At 36.0% G+C, this 19,955-nt stretch overlaps 2 protein-coding genes across 5 annotated transcripts; one reads left to right on the top strand and one right to left on the bottom strand.

The window, feature by feature from the left end:
- Positions 1–410: 410 nt before the first annotated feature.
- LOC140793659 (probable protein phosphatase 2C 11) lies at positions 411–14,590 on the bottom strand. Of its 4 annotated transcripts, none has more exons than XM_073145295.1 (14): positions 14,461–14,590; positions 12,224–12,337; positions 11,886–11,997; positions 11,674–11,805; positions 6,731–6,800; positions 5,221–5,329; positions 4,961–5,114; positions 3,700–3,825; positions 3,469–3,592; positions 3,309–3,385; positions 3,134–3,186; positions 1,175–1,229; positions 826–1,004; positions 411–757 (listed from the first exon to the last, which is right to left on the bottom strand). In XM_073145295.1, the coding sequence occupies exons 4-14, from the start codon at positions 11,788–11,790 to the stop codon at positions 745–747; spliced, it is 1,077 nt and encodes a 358-aa protein (XP_073001396.1). In that variant the 5' UTR covers positions 11,791–11,805; positions 11,886–11,997; positions 12,224–12,337; positions 14,461–14,590; the 3' UTR covers positions 411–744. The 4 variants fall into 4 exon arrangements, with proteins under 4 accessions (XP_073001396.1, XP_073001397.1, XP_073001399.1 ...); XM_073145296.1 differs by having other exon boundaries at positions 12,224–12,310; positions 14,461–14,589; XM_073145298.1 differs by having other exon boundaries at positions 411–750; positions 12,224–12,310; positions 14,461–14,535.
- A 3,618-nt stretch (positions 14,591–18,208) lies between these two features.
- LOC140793207 (hydrophobic protein OSR8-like) lies at positions 18,209–18,834 on the top strand. The gene is made up of 2 exons (XM_073144565.1): positions 18,209–18,399; positions 18,499–18,834. Exons 1-2 carry the CDS (start codon positions 18,307–18,309, stop codon positions 18,625–18,627), a joined length of 222 nt encoding a protein of 73 aa, XP_073000666.1. The 5' UTR covers positions 18,209–18,306; the 3' UTR covers positions 18,628–18,834.
- Positions 18,835–19,955: the final 1,121 nt, after the last annotated feature.

Raw genomic sequence — 19,955 nt, 5'->3', positions numbered from 1 at the left:
CCATATATTTTTTTTATATAAAAAATCTGTAGACATAGAATTCGCAAAGAGAAGTAAAGTTACAAGATGTATCAAATCTTTACAAACATATTCTTTAATAGCTAGACTAAAAAGATCCAGCAGCTTGACGACATTTGGGTCGTGCGAAGCTCCTTTTTAAGGCCGTCGGAAGAGCAAGCGCTTCACCCATGAGAGCACTTTCACAGTGCGCTGAACAAATGGTACATGCAACTACTATATAGTGCTAACCGATACGATAATACTTGAATGGCTAAAAGAATTCATGTTGAATGAGTGTACCCAAGTTCATATCTCAACGTCACCGATTTATCTAGGACACTATTAAATTCCCACTTCTCTAAAAGAAAAACTACTATATTGTGCGAAACAATTGCATAAACTCAACAATATGGTCAGAAAGACAAGCACTTCACAGAACTATGTTACATAATCATCAGAGCAAGTATGAGCACTTTACATTTTTAAAAGAAGCAAAAGAGAACTTACAGGATGGCATACAAATGGATTTACCTTGCAAAACAACTTCATACAGCTAAATTATTTAGTGACTTTGGACAAGATAACATTGCTCCGACCTACTTGTTATGAGACACCAGGACCAACAAAAAGAGCAAAGCATCTCAGACAAGTTAATGGCAATATACATTTACATTTCCTTAGCACCTCCCCTGCTAAATGATTGCAATTAGACACTTCAGCTGTGGCTTTCAGGATCCATTTTACTCAATGCTGGTCACTGGTCAAAAAGGAATTGTTCACAGTATGAAATTGGAATATTTGGACTTCGGATGGCAGAGGACTTACTTCATCTGTTTCCCTGCTGCAGGCTGTCTTGAGTGGTCAGAAGCAGAAGAAGTAGCCAAGTCAGTTGGCTTTTTAAACTGCACCAAAATCATCGTCATGTTATCACATCCCTCGCCAATTGTTGATGGTGCCAAACACCTGTCAAGTACTCTCTCACACACGGCAGACAGGCGAATCTCCTGCAAATAGGATTTTCAGTTGAAAGAAGCACAACTTTTGATCGCCATCTTTTGAAATTAACTAAAGATTGTGACAGATATTCATGCATCAATGAAGAAAACAAAAACTATTGTCAACCACAACAATCTTAGAACATTAGGACTGCTAAGTCATAGGAGACACTACTAACCGAGCTTATGTGTTCGCGGACAAAATCCACCACTTGCTGACTTGACATGCAGTCCCTGGCAGAAGACATAATTAGGGATCGTCACTTACTAAAGTTGTTAGGAACAATGGGAATGTAACAAATTACTCCTAAGGATGTCGCAGTTTGAATCTTATGCTCACAGGAAATATAATTTATGATAGCTTAATGAGTTTCGGGGAAATCTCTTTATAAGCTTCTAAAGAAAATAAACACAAAGAAACAAAATGGTCCAGAAGGCGAGTATAACACAGAATTTCCACTTTCACCCAACAAATGTTAACAAAAGGATTCTGCCAGCTTCCCTAATATGCTCATTTAACCACTATATTGCTCATAAACCATTTGTTCGACCAAGTTTCTAGTGCCGTAAGTTGTATGCAAATTCATTACTTACAGTTTCTAGTACCCTAAGTTGCATACTGGAAGAAAGTTCATTACTTAAGAGTTTTTGTTGACAACCACTCAACCGTACTATGTTGATTAGTAGGGCTGTCAAAATAATCGAGCCAGCTTGAACTCGCTCGAGTTCAGCTCGCTAAAGCTCGATCAAGCTCATGCGAAAGTGAGCTGATTCAAGCTTGATACGTGGAACAAGCTCAAAAATAAGAGTTCAGCTCACTAAGGCTCAATAAAGCTCGTCTCGAAAACGAGCCTATGCAAGCTTGATCTGCAGGACAGGCTCGAAATTAAGAGTTCAACTCGCTAAGGCTCGATCAAGCACATCTCGAAAGTGAGCCAATTCAAGCTTGATTCGTAGAATAGGCTTGAAATTAACTTCGAACCAAACTTGATCATGGGCCGGCTCGATCAAGCTTGGCTCAATAAGGCTAAAAAATATTAATATAATATTTAGTTCTTATGCCTTCACTATTGAATCATACCTTGTTTTAACCTTGATTCAATCCTGAATCAAGCTTGATCAGGTTCGATTTAGGCTTGAATTGGTTCAGACTTGAAATTGATTATTGATCAGCTAGTTTAGACTCGACCTTGGCTTGAAATAGGCTTGGATTGAGATTATTTCAATTCAAGCTTGATTCTATAAATAGGCTCAAAATTAATTTCAATTCGAGCTTGGTCGAGCTCAGCTCGATTACACCCCTAGTTGACAGTCACATCATGAGCATCAAATTCATGAAGGACAAACTAGGAAATAGGAGGAATTTTAACTGGAAGGATGACTGGCAAGTCCAATATAAGATGCCCCTAAAGATGAGTTTATAAAGTCTCAGTACCAATTCCATGCTATTGAGATTCCAACGACTCAGCTGCTTCAGGTCAGACATTTTGAATGCAATTATGAGGACAGCAATTACTACATCATTTGGTACAAAATAGATATTTCATTGCTTTCCTGATTGTCTTCTGAACATGTCAAAATTTCTCCTTCCCTTAGACAATGAAGAACTTTTCACTTTTTGTTAAGCAAAGAGGGAAATTCCAACCATGGTTGACAATATGCATGTAATTGATTTCATTGTGATGAAACAAATTTTACCCTCAAATTATATATTGTGGTTAAGTGGAACACCGAAACAATAATACTTGCACATAGGACAACATGACATGGGTGTATGTGTGCTTGAGCTGGTAAAAGAGGCGCTCTGAGAATTATAGAGATTGTATTATTTTATATGCAAGAATCTTTCCAACTTACAATTACAGTACATGAATTAACAAGAATTTCAAATGTTTGCATATTGGAGTTTAAGGGGAATCAATGAATCAGTAAGTTTAAAACACTAGCTTTTGACAGGTCTAATCAAATGGTCATTCCCTTTCAAATTCTAGCAAATACAAGCAAATATGTATTGTATACAATGATTTAATATGAATGAAGGTATAATAAAGATATGCTGCATATCAAGATTATTTACATGAAAAAATATGAAAGTATCCACAAACAATTTATAGAATGGATTACAGAAAAAGCCATACCAAATGCCATCACATGCCAGAACGATAAATTCATCATCATCACAAAGCTCCACCTAATAAATAACAGAAGCTATAAGTCAGAAGTCATTTGTTTGAAAAAAAAGAAAAAACAGAAAGGCTTGCAATGGATATGAACAATTCAACTACAAGTTTGGCAATCTCAATTATTACTTACAATGTTTATGTCAGGGTTGGCGGTCACAATTTGCTTTTCAGGAGGCAAAAACTTGTTCTGCTTGAATTCCATATCCCCTATAGGAACTACAAGTTATAAGACATGCAAAGAGGTGGAAAATAACATTACAAAAATTCCCTTGCCAGAAATAGTGAGGTACCAATAGCTCTTGAAAGATTCAAACTTCCATTAACTCGTCCTGCATGGATGAAACCCCCTGCTTTCAGTATCCTTTCTCTTTCTACCTCAAGCTCTGGTTTGTGATCTCTTGATAAATTGTATGCCTATTACAAGAGATACAACAAAGCTTCACATGTAATTGGTGCTTAGCTTAAATTACAGAAAAATTAAAAAGAAAAACAACACTCTTCATTCAATGATCATAGCATACCTGACCCTTCCTTGAGATAACACAACGAGAATCACCAGCATTTGCAACAATGAGTTGGTTGTTTCTTATGATTGCCACACAAGCAGTGCACCCAGATGTTGGCCCAGAGAAATCAGAGTGGGGTCCCTGGTGAGAAATTCCTTGTGAGACTAGTTTGAATTATCATAAGGTTGGTTCCACATGATAAAATTCAAATATATAAAAATTTTGACACCAGTAGTGCATTGAGATGTCGACTTCAAAAATAATAGGACAAATTTCCTGCAAATATATTGATGCACAGGTAATCTCAAGGATTCCCTTGACATTGGCACGTGCTGACGCACGACACGGACGGCATGGCCGGCATGGCTAAGAAGAAAGAGGAGAAGAAAAGAAAAGGAGAGAGAAGAAGAAAGATAGAGGAGAGAGATACCGTGCCGCCATAGCCCTGCCCTCAATCTGCCTCTACCTCCCGTAGCTAGGGCGAAGGAGAGACGATGGCGGGGCGACGACAGGCTGAAGACATAGGTGACGGTGATGCAACAGCGGCACTAAGGCAAGGGTGGCGGTGACAGTAATGGTGAGGCTTCGCAATGATTCTGTGCCAGCATAGCAAGTGCCGATAGGCACACCCTATGCCGGTCAGCATGGCAATCCTTGGATAATCTAAAACCCTTATATTAGAAAGTAAAATATGATAAGATGCTGCTTCTTAACTTCTACAATCTCTTGGCTAGGAAAAAAAAAAAAGAAGGCAGAAGGGTCTCCTAGAGAACTATTAACACTTGGCAGGAACAATTTAAATGAAAATCTCTACAAGACCATACTGTATTTGGAAGTATTCCACTGGACCATCAAGGATCCTTAACAAATGATAATTCGAAAAGCAGTTCCTTCATGTCTATGGGCTTAACAGATATGCAGAAATCTATCAGAAGACACTCTTGGAAACAGCAATTCTTTAAGTTATAAATGCTTCAAACAATTCCGGTCCATCATCCAGCCAATGCTGCTCTTTGTTTGCAGCTGGAGTACTTGCTTTAAGGCTATTCTTCACAGATTTCAATTCAACGATATTCTCATCCATATGTTCCTGTATCATAACAACATCGTAGCTTGTATATGACAATGATATACATAACAATACATTTTTTCCTACTTTAAAGTGAAAATCTTAATATGCTTAGTATCTCTTCCTGACTAACCACCCACAGTGTCATTAATGTCAATTAGGCAGTACTTTAAAAGTTCATGAACACTACATGAATTGCATCACTACCTCCTCAAAAGCCCATCCATCTTCCACCTCATTTGTGTCGCTTCCTTTTGGAGACCAGATTAAGCCTTCTATCATACCAGTGAACTTGTTTATCTTATCTCCCAGTACAGATAGTTCTCTCCACCCTCTCTGCCCTTGCATCATCTCATCCATTCTGAAGCAATGAAAGTATACGAAGTGTAATTATGAGCTAAAATAATGCTTAATTCTTCAAAAGCAATGCTAAAGCTCTCGATGCCTCGGACAGATAGATTATGCACCTGAAAAAAGCTCTTTGAACAGAACTACCTAAATCACCAGTTGAATAAGCTTCATTCATGAGAACCTGAGTGTGTAGATACTTTGCACAGAACTTAGCGACAACCTTTCCTGAAAGAATAAAGCAAATATTACTGTAAAGCAGGTACTGTAATTTCAGGACACCCTTATCGACAAAATGTACAAATTATGCATAAAATTTCGGAATTGTCCATCATATGGAACAAAATCTATAAGGCTATTTAAATGCCATATTATACTAATAGAGAACTTCATAATTTAATATTGGTGAGCTTGTTATTGGCATAAGATTACAACACCAGACACTTTGTTAAACATTGTAAGACATGCAGGAAAGTACTACAAAGTACAGAGAACTTCATTCTTATCATTTCAAGGATTTTCCTCTAGAGATTATGATACATATGACAAGATAAATGCTCATTTAGGAATATTTGTTGGAGAAAACTTTAACAAAGAAAAAAGCAACATGCTACTGGATGAAGAATGTTAGCATTTCTATTCACCTTAGTTAAGTGCATATTGTTCCTTGGAAAAGGTAAAACTAAATTGCAGTCAAAGTCAGCTCCCCGATTGAACTATTCTGGCCATACATATTTCGGCATACAATCATATTCATGTTTCTACAAGTACTAAAAATTTGAAGAGTTAAGATACATGGTCAAACCATCATTTTAGTTGTTTTCTGCCTTGATGAGGATGACTCTCCAAATTAAATATTAACCCTTTCAGTGTAATCACCTAGATGACCTGCTGAGACAATTTCTTGAGCCAACTTCAACCAGATTAATGTAGTTTCACATCCGCATGACAAACTCTCAATATCAGTTTCTCTGATTTCGATTCCAAAACCACTATTACAACGGTGTATGTCTTGTATCAATTTTATGATTTCTTTCAATAAAATTACCTTCTGATGCCAAATATTTGAATTCAGTTGGAAGTGAGCAGAGGTCAATAAATGTAAGGATTGATTATCCTCTCTCCTGACTGGGAATTCAATACCCTTGCCCTCTCCAATCTTTTTCCCTCAATAACACCCTTTCTGGCACCATTATTCCCCTGGATCAAAGGCAACACTTTACAACGGTGACCCGTCCGCGTTTCCATTTTTGGGATGGAATCTGATTCGAACATGTTTTATGTTTTTAAATTCAAAGTTCAGAACAGAATCAGAAACATATTCTCAAGCAAACAAATCAATAACAAAAGCAGATTTGCCACTCATGTCAATATGAAATGCAATTGAAAGTTGAATAAATATTTCTGCCAAACAAACCCCTGGAAAACCAAATTTTTAAAAGAGAAAAAGACAAGTATTTGCCCCTTATACAGGTTGCACAAACTGCACAAGGAATACTGATTAAAAGAAAATGAGGGACACATCAAATGGTTTAAGATGCAATAAGAAAACGCTAGACATGAATAATTCGAGTATCGATTTTAGGGAAAAGAGAAGTAATACAACAAAGAATTTTTAAGCAAGCTTACCTCCATGGCCATCATAAACACCAAAGAATGATGTGCTGTTGATTTTATCAAGATCTGGCAGTGCTGCATGCTGCAACACAGTATGTCTTAGATACATGCTTAAGGAAGATTAATGTATATTAAAATAATGATGCAGAATGAATTATAATATATCTATCCAGTTATTGTTATCACCCTAGTTCCACAAAGTTTATTAGCAAGAAGATTAAACTGCCAATATAATAAGAGTCCATTCTCATGAGTGACAGATGAGAAGGTTTGACGAGTCAAGTTTGTTTTCTGTTTTCGCTGGGTTACAAACTTAAATGAGTCACGCATAGATGTCAAACGAATATTTCTCTTATCTTCTGGAATGGACATGCTACAAACTAAGTACTTTTAGTCAACAGAATAACCATCTTTTGGAGGAACCCCATGCCCTCCTTGTCTGAAAAAGTTCAGAGTTTCTGACATTGTACTCAAATTACATTTTTATTCAGCCTTTGATTTGACTGATAGAGTACCATCATTTTTCCATTATACTGGTCATTTAGAAATATTACGTCCACGAAAGCAAATTTTCCTTATTACAGTAATTATACTTTCTAATGATTTTTCCAAAGCAAAGAAAATGGAAAAAAGGAGATCATATTAATTTCCAACCTCATCTTTTTAGTTGAAAGGGAGAAAAGTCAAAATACTTTTGGTGCAAACACCACATTCAGGCATGTGTACTCACGCATATGCAGGAGGGCAGCCCATCCAATGAAACTTTAGTTGGGCGATGAGTCGTGAGGGAGAGATTTTCACATGAGGAGATTTTCTATAAAACACAGGTCTATACACTCCACTTTCTGTACCAAATTGCTTGTGTGAGTAAGGATTTTGTACTTGGTTTACCACTTACTTTTTGCAAGCACGACCCTGTCTTTGTGGTTGTAGACAATTTTTTTTTCAAAATGGCTCATTTCATTCTGTGCACTAAAACATCTGATGCTTTGAACATTGCGAAGCTTTATTTTGACCATATAATCAAACTATATGATATACCCAAAAAACTATTGTGTCTAATCGGGATGTTCAATTTATGAATTACTTCTGGAAAGCTTTATCACATACAATAGGCACAAAATTGAATTTTCAATAAGTTATCATCCCCAAACTGACAGTCAAACTGTAAGAACCAGAAAAAAAAATGGTTGAGAGAGGAGGGTGCACGTGCAACCCTCTCCCCTCTCCCTCTCCGGCACGCGACGAGGCAATCGTAGAAAATCTTGCCAAATCCAAATCCAATTCAGATTTGGGATCTTTGCTCTATAAATTAAACCCTAAAATTTTTCTCTCCCCTTAATTCCCCTCAGCCCCCTTCTCTCTTCTTCTTCTCCTCCTTCACTTTCTTCTTTCTCACCGTCGGAGTCACGCAATGGAATCGGCCTGCCAAAGTCCCGCCGAAGCCATCGGAGACCACCACATGACTCCTTGGTAAGCCCTCTCCCACCCCTCCATTTTAATTTTAGTTTAATAGGTTAGAACAAAAATACCTGATTTGTGGGATTTTGGCTTCGCCGGTAACTCACGCCGGCCGACGGCTTCTGGTCACTGCCGCTCCATCACTGGAAGCGTCTTGCCGTTGGCCTTGTGCCGTGGGCGTTCACCTTTGGAGCCCTCGTGGCTCCGATCGCCGTCGGCCATGAAGTCGATCATCGTACGCGAGTTCTCCTCCACCTCGTGAGGACGACGAAGTCGCGAGAGAGAAAGAGAGAGAGAGTAGAGAGGCTTGAGGGTGGTCGTGAACCGCCTCCGGCGGGGTCGCCAGCGGTCACACTCTCCCTCGATTCTTCTCTTCCTCGCGTCATTCGCGAGAAAAAAAAAAGAAAAGAAAAGGGATTTGGTTGGGCTCGGGTTTAACCCTAGCCAACCCCTTTTCCTTATAAGTTCGGGTTCGGGTTCGAGTTTGGATTTCGGATCCAAAGATCCAACCTGAACCAATTAAATTAGATGGGCTGCGGGTTAGCCCGTAGCCCAATCCATTATTTTTGCTGGGCCTTGGCCCAGCCCAATTAGTTCTATTTTTAGAATGGGCCAGGCCAGCAGTAGCCTAGCCCAATCCAATGGGTAAATTTAACCCATTTTAGTTCTTTTTAGTTTTTTTTTTAATTTTAAAAATATTGATATTATTCAAATTGAAAATTTTATTATTATTTATTATTAAAGGTGGTGATTTTTAGTACGTGAGCTAAAGATTTGAGATTTCAGTTATCTTGTCTAGACTCAGGTGAGTGGGTTCACTCACATATTTATTTTTATTATATTTCGTACCTTTGTCAGACCATGTAAATTTTTTGTGTGCAAATTTATTTATTTCATCCTTACGTGCAAAAATTTAATTGTTACATTTTCTGTGTACATTTAATCATTATACTCAGTGCATCACCATATTTTATGCAAATATTAAATTTAGTGAAAAGAAAAATGAGATTAGTATTGGTACGACTTAGAGAACAGTCCCGGTATAAATTGCTTGCGATTTTCCGTGGTGACTCAAGTCTATCTAGAAGTTCAGGAGAAAATTCTAAATCAGATCACTGAGATGACTTTCTTAGGTGACTTTCTTAGGTGACTCTGGCGGGGTTAGGAAACAGTCATAGGATGAATGAGAAATTCCTAGGTGACTCTAACTTCTCTCAACGGTTAGTGGAAAAGATCAGAGTGTGTTGATCACATAGTGATACCATCTGATGACCCTAACCGGATCAGCTATGAAGAAAGTCTCGAGCGTCATCTCGAGGTGACTTCTAGTTGATGTGAATCCACAGGGTTTAGACCCATTGAGACATATGATAGTATAAATATTGGAAAGATGTTAATATGTTGAAACTGTGCAAGGTTAAAAGTTGTGACTCTCTATTGTTATCATTATTATTATTTAAAGAATATGCCTATTGCAAATTGTTATGTATATTGTTGATTTTAGTTTTTTTTTAATTTATTTAATTTTCGAGTGGATTCCATTCACTAAGCTATAGTTGTTGGCTTATGAATTTCTTTTTTTTATTTATTTATCTATCTCAAATAATAGTCAGCGTGGCGACTGAGTGAGACGTACCCGGACTCCACCTCCACTTAGGATCCACCTATTTATTTTTTCGCACTTTTAGATCTTATTTAGATTAGAAGTTAAATTTATTTCGTTTAGAGATTCATAAAACAATGACATTGTTTTATAATTATTGCAATTAGTTAAATTTAATGAAGCAGATCTTCTTCGTTTCTTTATTTTTGCCATCGTACACTTAAAAAGTATTAATAAGGCTTTGTGTATCTCAAGCATATTGAGGTGCATGGCCAGTCATGATTCCTATTTCGAGTCGTGACACAAACAGAGGTCATCAACTGTAGCCTAGGAAATCTTTTATATTGAACTGTAGGTGATCATAATAGAAACTGAGATTTCACTCTTCCTATAGCACAATTTGCATATAACAACTCTATTAATATGCCTATAAGTATGAGCATGGATGGCGTGGCCGGTCGGCACTTGTTGTACCGGCACGTGGCATGAGAGGTGCTACACGGCACCCCTCCTAATAGCTTCGCCGCTCGCCATCGACCTCGTCGTCAAGCTACTCGTCGCCGATCACCGTTGCCCGACGCGAGCTCACGCGAAGGCGATCGGCGACGGCAACAGCGAAGGTGAGTATCCCTTAACTTTTTCTCTCCTTCTCTTATGACACAGTCTATGCCTGTGGCACGACCATTGTTGGCCATGAGTCCATCTAAGGTTGTCTGTGCACATAAAGCTCATAAACATGTAGACCTTCTTTCTATGTCTCTTCATTCTAGAGTCTTAGAATCTGCAAAAGCAGTTGCATATCGCATCCATTCATTACATCAAAAGATAAGTAAGTGAATCAAAGCTAGTAATCTTCAATATAAACAATAGGGCGATTTGCATTGACATGCTAAGGAATTTCATATTGGATATTATGTCATGGTTCATATTAGACCCAAATGGTTTCCTTTGGGCACCACAAGGAAATTGCAAGCCCATAGTGCTAGACCTTTTCAGATATTGAAATGTGTAAGACCTAATACTTATGCTATAGATATTCTCTCTAATTATGGCATTAGTTCCACTTTTAATATCGAAGATTTAGTAGCCTATAAACCTCCCGTAAGCAACCCTGATGATCCTTATGATACAACTATTTTTCACCCCTCCAGATATACATGCTTTAAACCTTGCCACTTACCTTCCTCCACCCACACAAAAAGAAAAGATAGATGCTATTTTAGATTAATAGATCACATCTAATGTTGATAGAGGAGTTCACTGATTCCTAGTCTAATAGAGACACTGCCTAGAATTCTGATAGCACGTAGATCATGCACGAGAAGCTTCGGCAGATAGATCATGATCTCTAGGATTTTTACTAGAGCCGCCCTTAGCCCCACTCGACAGAGCCGAGTTTCTCCCAACCCGGGAGAGTTAGTGCGGACACCACATTCAAGCATGTGTACTCACGCAGACGTTAAAGGGCGGCTCATCCAGTGACACTTTAGTTGGGCGATGAGTCGAGAGGGAGAGATTTTCACATGAGGAGATTTTACTCTTTTGCTTGAATGGCATTTTAATTTTTTACCCTTTTTAGGGTTTGCCTATATAAAGGCTTGTTATGTTACTATTTGAGGTTAATGAAATTTGGAGATTTTGAGATTATCTTTTTTTTTCTTTTGTTGGTGGATTCCAAGAGTTGATACTATCGTTCTGCATCAAGTTTACCATAAAATGATTGCATTATGAAATTACATTCATAATTTTCTCCCTTGATCATCTAGTTATGACACACATATATACAAAATTGATGTTACATCTTTAGTTCACAGAATCTTCCAGAAAGTACTTAAGCTTCACATCATTGGATTTACGACAACGATAAAGTTGAAGAAAGAGAGAAACTCACAGCATCTTCCATAGTTGCACGCCATCCTTGCATTGAAGAAAGACCAAACTTTAGCCTGTCATTCTCACCATCCTCGGAAAACTTCTCAGTCTTCGGAGTGCTAAGATATACTCCCATTTGTACCAGGCACAGCTGAAAATGTGAAATCTCATAAGACAGAATTTTCCTTGCATTACAAAGTTAAAAAAGTCATAATGGCATGAGGAGCATACCAGAAATTACGAATTAAGATACAGAGAACACTAGTACAATGCTCCACCCAAACAGGTAAATCCAAAACTGCTCCCTCAGAGTTATTCTTTGCAAATAAGAAGGCTCAGCAGTCTAAATCAAAACAAGCCATTAATATAATTATCTATTACAGAACAAGCAATCAGCCTCAATAGTTAACCCATCAAGAAGAAATAACTTAATGAAATTGTATCAAAATGTTCTTGTTTTCCTAATATCAGAGGAAAGAAAAAGGCTTAATCCTACTCTATAAGAGTAAGAAATTCCAACCAGTTAAGGAAACCAATTTAGTCTTCTGTTAAAAAAGGTACACTCAAACCTGAGGCTTGGAGCCCAGAAAAGTAACCACCAGAATCTAGATCAGCATTTATCATTACTGGATTTTGTCAAGCACATAAACTTCTAGCTGCGCCACAGAGACAATCATCAAAAGCTGCTTGACAGCCAAAAAACCGTCATTTAGCAACATGTTCCAACTGCTAGTATAAAAATATAAATGATTGTCTACATTTAATGATCTAATAGTCAAACTTTTCATCATCTGCTGAGGTAAAATAAAAAATCTAAACTATCTTGTGTTACATTTGTCAAGACTACTTAGAACAGATATAAGAAAACAAGGCTACAACATTATAAAGAGAGCTTAATCGCAGGTACAACAATATCCCTGATATTCACTAACCAATTTGTCCAGATATTTTCTGCCACCTTCTACAAATTCAGCAAAGATTATATATTTGTGGTGCATATCGAGTTATAAAAGATCACCTAATTGAAAAGTAGTTAGCAATAACCAATTAATCGTGTGAGAAAATACATCAATCATACTTGTTGAATTCTTGATCTTTCTTTACTGGCTGCCTAGTTGCCCAGCTATGAGATCATAACTTTCCAGTCCGGAATGAATGATATATACTATTGCAGTAATTCTGCATTGCTTAAAAATGCTGGCTTAGTTTACAATTGCCACAACTCTGAAGGCATCAAGGGACAGACTGGGACCAAATTATAATATTACCTCACTAGATACGTAGGATGTTTTTACATGATAACACTACTTTCTAAAAGATAAATCTGACAAATTAAGTGCACACTAGAATATTTAGTAGGTAATTATCATGAAACGAATCTTAAATTCAGAGAGGCCACTAATGAATAAGAGTTCTAAGAAATAGGCACCTGAAGAACTTTAAAATAGCAAAAGAAACTATGGACACATGCACCTAATTAAACACAGACATTGCTCCATTTCAGCACGAGAGTGTTTTACAAATTAAAAATTCTCATATAGCTTTAAAGTTTGAGCAACTCTTTGCAAGATAATAAATAAATTAGGAACGTTTGACCATTAGGACTAGATTGTGCAGTAGATAGGTAAAACTGCCACATAGCGAGAATGACACCCTTTTGATTTTCCCAATTATAACCTTTAGTGAGCAAGGAAAAGAATCGGTCTTCAGCTTTCCAATATCTGAAGGGCAACAATTGGCCAGTTTAACAGGCCTAAAGATTTTTTATACCAACCAATTCTATTAATTAATATATAAGGAACGGAGATTATTAGAAAGCTTGAAAATCTGTCCTTAGGTTATTGACCACAAACCAACTTACCTCAAAGAGATATTGACCATTAAAAATATCCTCCCTGAATAGAAAGCTAGAAACTGTATCTCTCATTCCTAACTAAATAGCAGACTCCATTAATTCTCTGTAACCACCTCCAAACCAAAAACAGGAGCTTCAAGTCCCAAATGTTTCCTCAATATTGGCGATCTGGTTAATTTCCAGCAGAAAGTTCTGGCAATTTCTCCATTGTGCTTGCTCTAAAGCAAGTTTGGAGGAAACTAAGTCATGGGAACCAATACCTGTGGTCATCATTTGAAATATGACCGTGGACTTACTTCTTCTATCTGTAGATAAGACTGGTTGCAGAGCATGTGTATTCAAAAAAGTTATTATCGATGGGGTGCTACAATTTTATCCAATCCAACAAGTTTTGAGATGTCGATAACAATCTGAATATCTTCAAACATATGGAACTTTATTCTTTTTCTTTTCTTTTGAAGTATCTTTTGGTTTACTTTCTCTCTTTCTTTCCATTTCAACGAGGCTGCGGCCTGCGGGACATATATAATAGAATCAAGCAAACCCTTGAGTGTAAATTAACTCGCCCTTCTATCACGAACAAGAATTCAATGACATCCCGAACACAATCCTTTCCAACTAAGTCCAACTAGAGGACCAGTATCTCTAATCATGTGAAACCATAACCAAAACCCAAAGAACTTCGAAACAAGTAACGAAAACAATCAATCAAACAAAACCCAACAACGCCCAATTCATAATCCGCCACATTAAAAACAAAAAACTACATCCCAAAATCCAATTTTGATCACTAATTCCACAGCACAACACAGGAATACGCGACCAAACAATCCCATTTGAGAAAGAAACGAGAGAATCAGGGAAAATTCACGAAAGATAAGCGTGCGGAGCCCAGGTGCGTTCTAACGAAGAGGAAGGAAGGCAGAGATCCAGATGGAGAAGAAGGCATACAGAGATTCGAGACAATTGCTTGGATCCTCAGCTCTATTCTCTCTCTCTCTCCCTCTCTCTCTCTCTCTCTCTCCGCTTCTACTTCGTTCGTTTGTCGGAGATTATATATAATTACTCCGTTAGGCGCATGAGATGATGAGCTACGGATTACCAAACCATCATATCATGGCAGTGAACCAATGAGTGGTCGACACGTTCGATGTTAATGTGGGAATTAATTACCATTCTATATCATATATTTAATATAAAAAGTATTTGTTTAAATGTAGATATATAAGTCTTCATACTGAACTGTCTCAATTATTTATCTAAAAAATTCTATAAATTGCTGATAAAATTATCATTTTTATTTAACGATAAATTAAAAAAATATATTGTAAGAGAACTAGGTTGGTCAAAAACTCGGAAAAATGATCTTCATATTTTAGACAAATGGGAGAAGATAAGTTTTATTTATTTATTTTCTTTTTTAAGGGAAAGTCCACCTAGGAATTTTACAAATCGTATACTATATTTTATCTATTTTATGATTCACACCATATCTCGATGATTTTATAATTTGACTTTTTATTTTTTTTTCTATAATTCTCATTTAACACCCTGACGTTATTTTGATTAACTAACATCGACTAAATTATTAAATACCCTCACTATTTCCTCTCATTGTTTTATATCTCTTTACCATTTTCTCCATCTACCTCATCTATTATCGTTGTCGCCGTCGTCACCGTCTACCCCACAGTTATAAAAGAGTTGATCACAGAATGTAAGATTTAGAGAGTCAATAATTCACCGTGATCACAGAAGATCCAACGTGGTAATCTGCAGCATCTAAAACTAAAAGAAAACATAGAGAGAAGGAGGAAATCACCGAGATTAGGGATGAAGATAAAATAGTGACAATACAAGGCAAACACATTCAGCTAACAGCTTAACACAACTAACTAATAAAGTTCAATCACTATAGCCGGCTAAATACATAAGCATTCGGCTATCACAAGGCAATTATAACTCTCTAAGAAAGCTCTCTACTTTATTTTATATTAATTAACCACTATCTACTTAGGACTAATATAAAATTATTAAGTTTTTCACCTAAGGATGCCAACACCTAAGACTTTTAAAAAATAATAGACCTACTACCATTTCCAAAATACCCCATATTATTATATATAAACTAAGGAATGGGTTATAATTCACCTCTAATTAAATTTAGAAGAAGTGAGGGGTGTTGTTATTTAAATAAAAACCCTTTTGTTCTAATATATTAATGTGTGATAAATATTGTGGGTGTATTTTATTAATTTTAAATATTCTATTAATGAAATCATTAGTTTTACATAAAGAGTATCTTATTTATGCACAAACGACAAACCAAATACTATCTTATTTATTTACGGCCATATTTGTCCAACAAACAACTAAATTTCATTCATGCCCACTAGAGAGAGATGTGGGTTCACAGTTATTCCTACTATTATTATCATAGTTATTAGAACCGGATCGAACGTTGACTTGATTAGAGATCGTCGTTAGATTATTGGTTCAATAGTGATAGTCATATGTCTTTTATTACTTAAAATACTTAAATAATATATAGATAGTCATATGTCTTTTATTACTTAGCCATTTTTAACTAATATTTATATTTAGCAATTTTTAAAACTTATATTGATCAATTCCTGTAACATAGTTTACTAGCAAGAAATATGAAATTAAATAGAACTATAGAAGTCAATATATTTGATAAATTAACGATCACAAAATAAAAACAAATAAAAACAAATACATTGTTCACTAAATACTTTTTAATTTTTTGGACTCAAAATCTCCACCTCAATCATTATATTTATATCAGAGTGACTCGAATTTCTTATATTAATTATTTCCTTGACAAAATCTGATCATTTTATTATTGTCTATCTTAGTGCAATCAATGAGCTGACGTGGAAATGACATGGTTTCAATCACTTATTTTGTTATTAATTTGTTGACATGACATCAAATATCTAAGTTTGGATCTTTGTCATGATGTTTATAATCAATCCGTTTTAATTTTATGACGAATTAATTTAATATCTGAATCCATTATTATGTTTTACAGTATCATAAGCTGACTAAATTTGAACGAAAAAAAATAAAAATAAAAATTTAATGATGTCCCAATTAAACCGATGCAATTAAGATTTAAACTCTCGAAGACATATATACTGGAAGCCCCTTTTAAACTATCTAAGTACTATTTTATTGGCTAAACTTGAGCACAATGTTTACTTCGACTAGATTGAATTCAACTCATTCTATATGGTTTGATCGCTAGCTATGTAGATCGATTTGGACACGCATTAGATGAGCTCCAATACCATCAAGCGCGCGCATCCGACTGTTTCATTTTCTATTAGCTTTTTATATTCAATTTTTTGGCACGATCGAGTATGTAGGATGCACACGATCGTTTGTTTGGCACTCTTCTAGTGACATGCCTCAATCTACTAGATAGATGGTTGGCCTGCATAGAATCCCCGGCCCTAGTAAGGCACAAATAAGAATGTCATCCCGAAAACAGGCTCCGTAGACCTGATGTGAATTCTCCGAGAAGAAGAAACTAGTCCGTGAAAAATTAGAAATATTATGGAGGAATGTATCGGTATCTTAAGAGGACTCAGAAAGATTAGCATTTTGCATGTGTTTCGAGAGGCAAATCGGGCGGCTGACTGAGCAGCCAGCCAAGGGTCACTTGGAACAAATTATACGTTCATTGGGCCAAAATATATGTAAAATTCTCCTTCTTGACTCCCCACCAACTTAGTTGGTTGAGAAGCAAAGCTTAATATAACTCTCCATTTCAAAAAAAATAAAATAATAATAATAATATTTTTTAAATAATAAAAAAAGTATTTTTATTTTAAAAATAGTGTCTATCACATCACATGAATTCTGTTGGAAAGTCCTTCAAACGAGATTTTAATTTATTTGAATGAGATAGATCAATCCAACTTGGCTCTAATTGATCTAAAACGCGTAATTTATCTCTTAAACTTTTTAAAAATTAAATTAAAATATAATAATAATCATGCATTTTGATCTCCTTTCTTCCTTCAGATAAAATCATTGATTTTAATTTTTTTTTTCGATTGATCTTAAAAATACGGTCATTAAAAAATTTAGATATTTAGATATTATTTTATATATTATAATAAAATAGTTTTTTTTACGGAACATAGGGTTGAATTATAAAAATCTTATAAATGAGATGAGAATTATAAATAGATAAAAATATAAGGCGTAATTTATAAAATATCCTAAAAAATTAATCACGATGAGCTGTAGACATGTAGACCACATGCATCATTTTTGGTGTATACGTTGCCACCGCAACTAATTTGTGTTTGACTTCGTCCCCTGATGCTTATTTGTTTTTTGTTTTTCCATTTGCAAATTACTCCCTACATTTCCATTTTATCATAACGACCATCTTCTCCAAATTTACTGCTCAAATAACCACCTGTTTCTCGTATCCTTTCTCACTTGTGAATAAATCTTTAGAAGGGTGTTTTTGCTAAAAAGTCGCACTAAATATAATAAAATTATATAAATAGCGTGGACCAATCAGCACCAAATCCCCATCCCCTAATAAAGGGCTAAAGGCTAGGGAGGTCGTCATTTTTTTTGGATACATACCCATAAAGAAGGAGGTAATTTGCAAAATTCTAAAATAGAGGAGCTACGTCGCAATAAATCCGAAATGGTAGGTGGTTATTTGCAAAAGCCTTCGACCTTATAGCGAGCGAGAGAGAGAGAGAGAGAGAGAAGAGATCGGGGGAGACCGAGAGAGGAAATCGAGAAATGGCTTCGGATCGATGCTGCCTCTTCCTGGAGATCCTCATCGCCATCATCCTCCCACCTCTCGGCGTCTTCCTCCACTACGGCTGCTGCAGCGTACGCACGATTCTCCTACTCCCGACCTTCCATCCAAAGCCCTTTTTCTTTCCTCCTCTTCTAACCAAATTGGTAATCTTTGTCTTTTGACATTAACAGCTCGAATTCTGCATCTCTCTACTGCTTACCATCTTGGGCTATATCCCTGGGATCATCTACGCCATCTACGTTATCGTCGCGGTCAACCCGGATCGGTACCGGAGGGATTACTTCGTGCCCCTTGCGTAATGCCAAGTGATTCGTGCTCGATTTATTGTTCTGCGATTTGGGTTTTTCTCTGTCCTTAATTATGTATCCTAGTGGTGGATTTATGATTGAGGTGTGAATTAGTTTCCTAAAGAGATGCAAATGTCAGTGCTTTCTTGAGAACTAGATATTTCCATGTTAATGATTTGATATCTTGCATTAAATATCATATTGAGAATGATTTATGCATATACTCCTAACTGAAATTATTGTAATGGATTTTTTTTAAAAATTTCTGATACATTGCTTATACCATTTAAGTATTTCAGATGGACCATTTGTATTAGTTGCAGCTTTATTGTTACCAATTCCCTTTAAGCTAGATTTATTTTTCACTTGTTAATATCTGAAGTTGCAGTAAAAGGGTCAAATTCTAGGCTAGAAAGACTCATACTCTAATCGTATCGGCGTTTTTATTGAAATATTTTACTAGAAAAATAAAGATACTTATAGAAAGTTGAACAGTTAAGTGTCTTATTGTTAGAAATGCTAAACAATTCAGCGCCTTATTGCTCAGTTTTGCAGATCATACCATTTTAACTGATATGGCACTGAATTTCTTAGTTTCACAGATTATAATTGTTTAACTAATAGTCTATTTTGGACATATAATATGTTAATATGAAGATAAAAGAAAAATGAATATAATGATTTTAGTCGAAGTTTAATCGGACCTCAAACGAGAAAGATATCAGTAAAAACATAAAGAAAAAGTTTGTAGCGTCGTAATTTTGTGCTCAGTTATCCATTTCAATCATAAAATATATCATTGTGAAGATATGAAAAAAAATCTATGGGGTGGAATTAGGCAATCATTCCCCGCAACCGACTACGCTTAGAATCACAAAAAAAGATGTTAGCTCCTTGAAATTTTAGTTTTAATTTTTTTTTCCATCTTCTTCTGATAAAGCGCTCAACTGTTCAATGTTTTCTAAATCGCAAAACGCTAAACAATTTAGTGTTTCATAAAAAGAATTTTTTGGTGTATCCATCTGAAAAAAAAAAGTTGAACTTATCAACATTTTATTTGGAACTACAGTAAATGGATCCATTTTGATATTAAGTTTGAGGTATGATTTATTTAGGTAAATAAATTTAAAAGAATGCTAGTTTGGTCAAAAACTCTATATAAGATTAGGTATCTCACTCTATTTGAGTGTAACCGAGTTTGTACGCAAATCCCATGTGCGTGAGGCCAATCATAGGGCCTGGCGCCTAGTTTCGCTAGTTGCATGTACACTAGAGCAATCAAATTGGGTGCACCAAACTAACTCTAGGATCACCAAACTATCAGCTTTGATACTAATTGT

The sequence above is a fragment of the Typha latifolia genome, chromosome 8 (genome assembly GCF_019914945.1).
Source record: "Typha latifolia isolate L0001 chromosome 8, TyphaL0001v2, whole genome shotgun sequence".
NCBI lineage: Eukaryota > Viridiplantae > Streptophyta > Magnoliopsida > Poales > Typhaceae > Typha > Typha latifolia.
The sequence above is the reverse complement of the archived record's forward strand: the minus strand, read 5'-3'. Positions and strand labels throughout refer to the sequence as shown.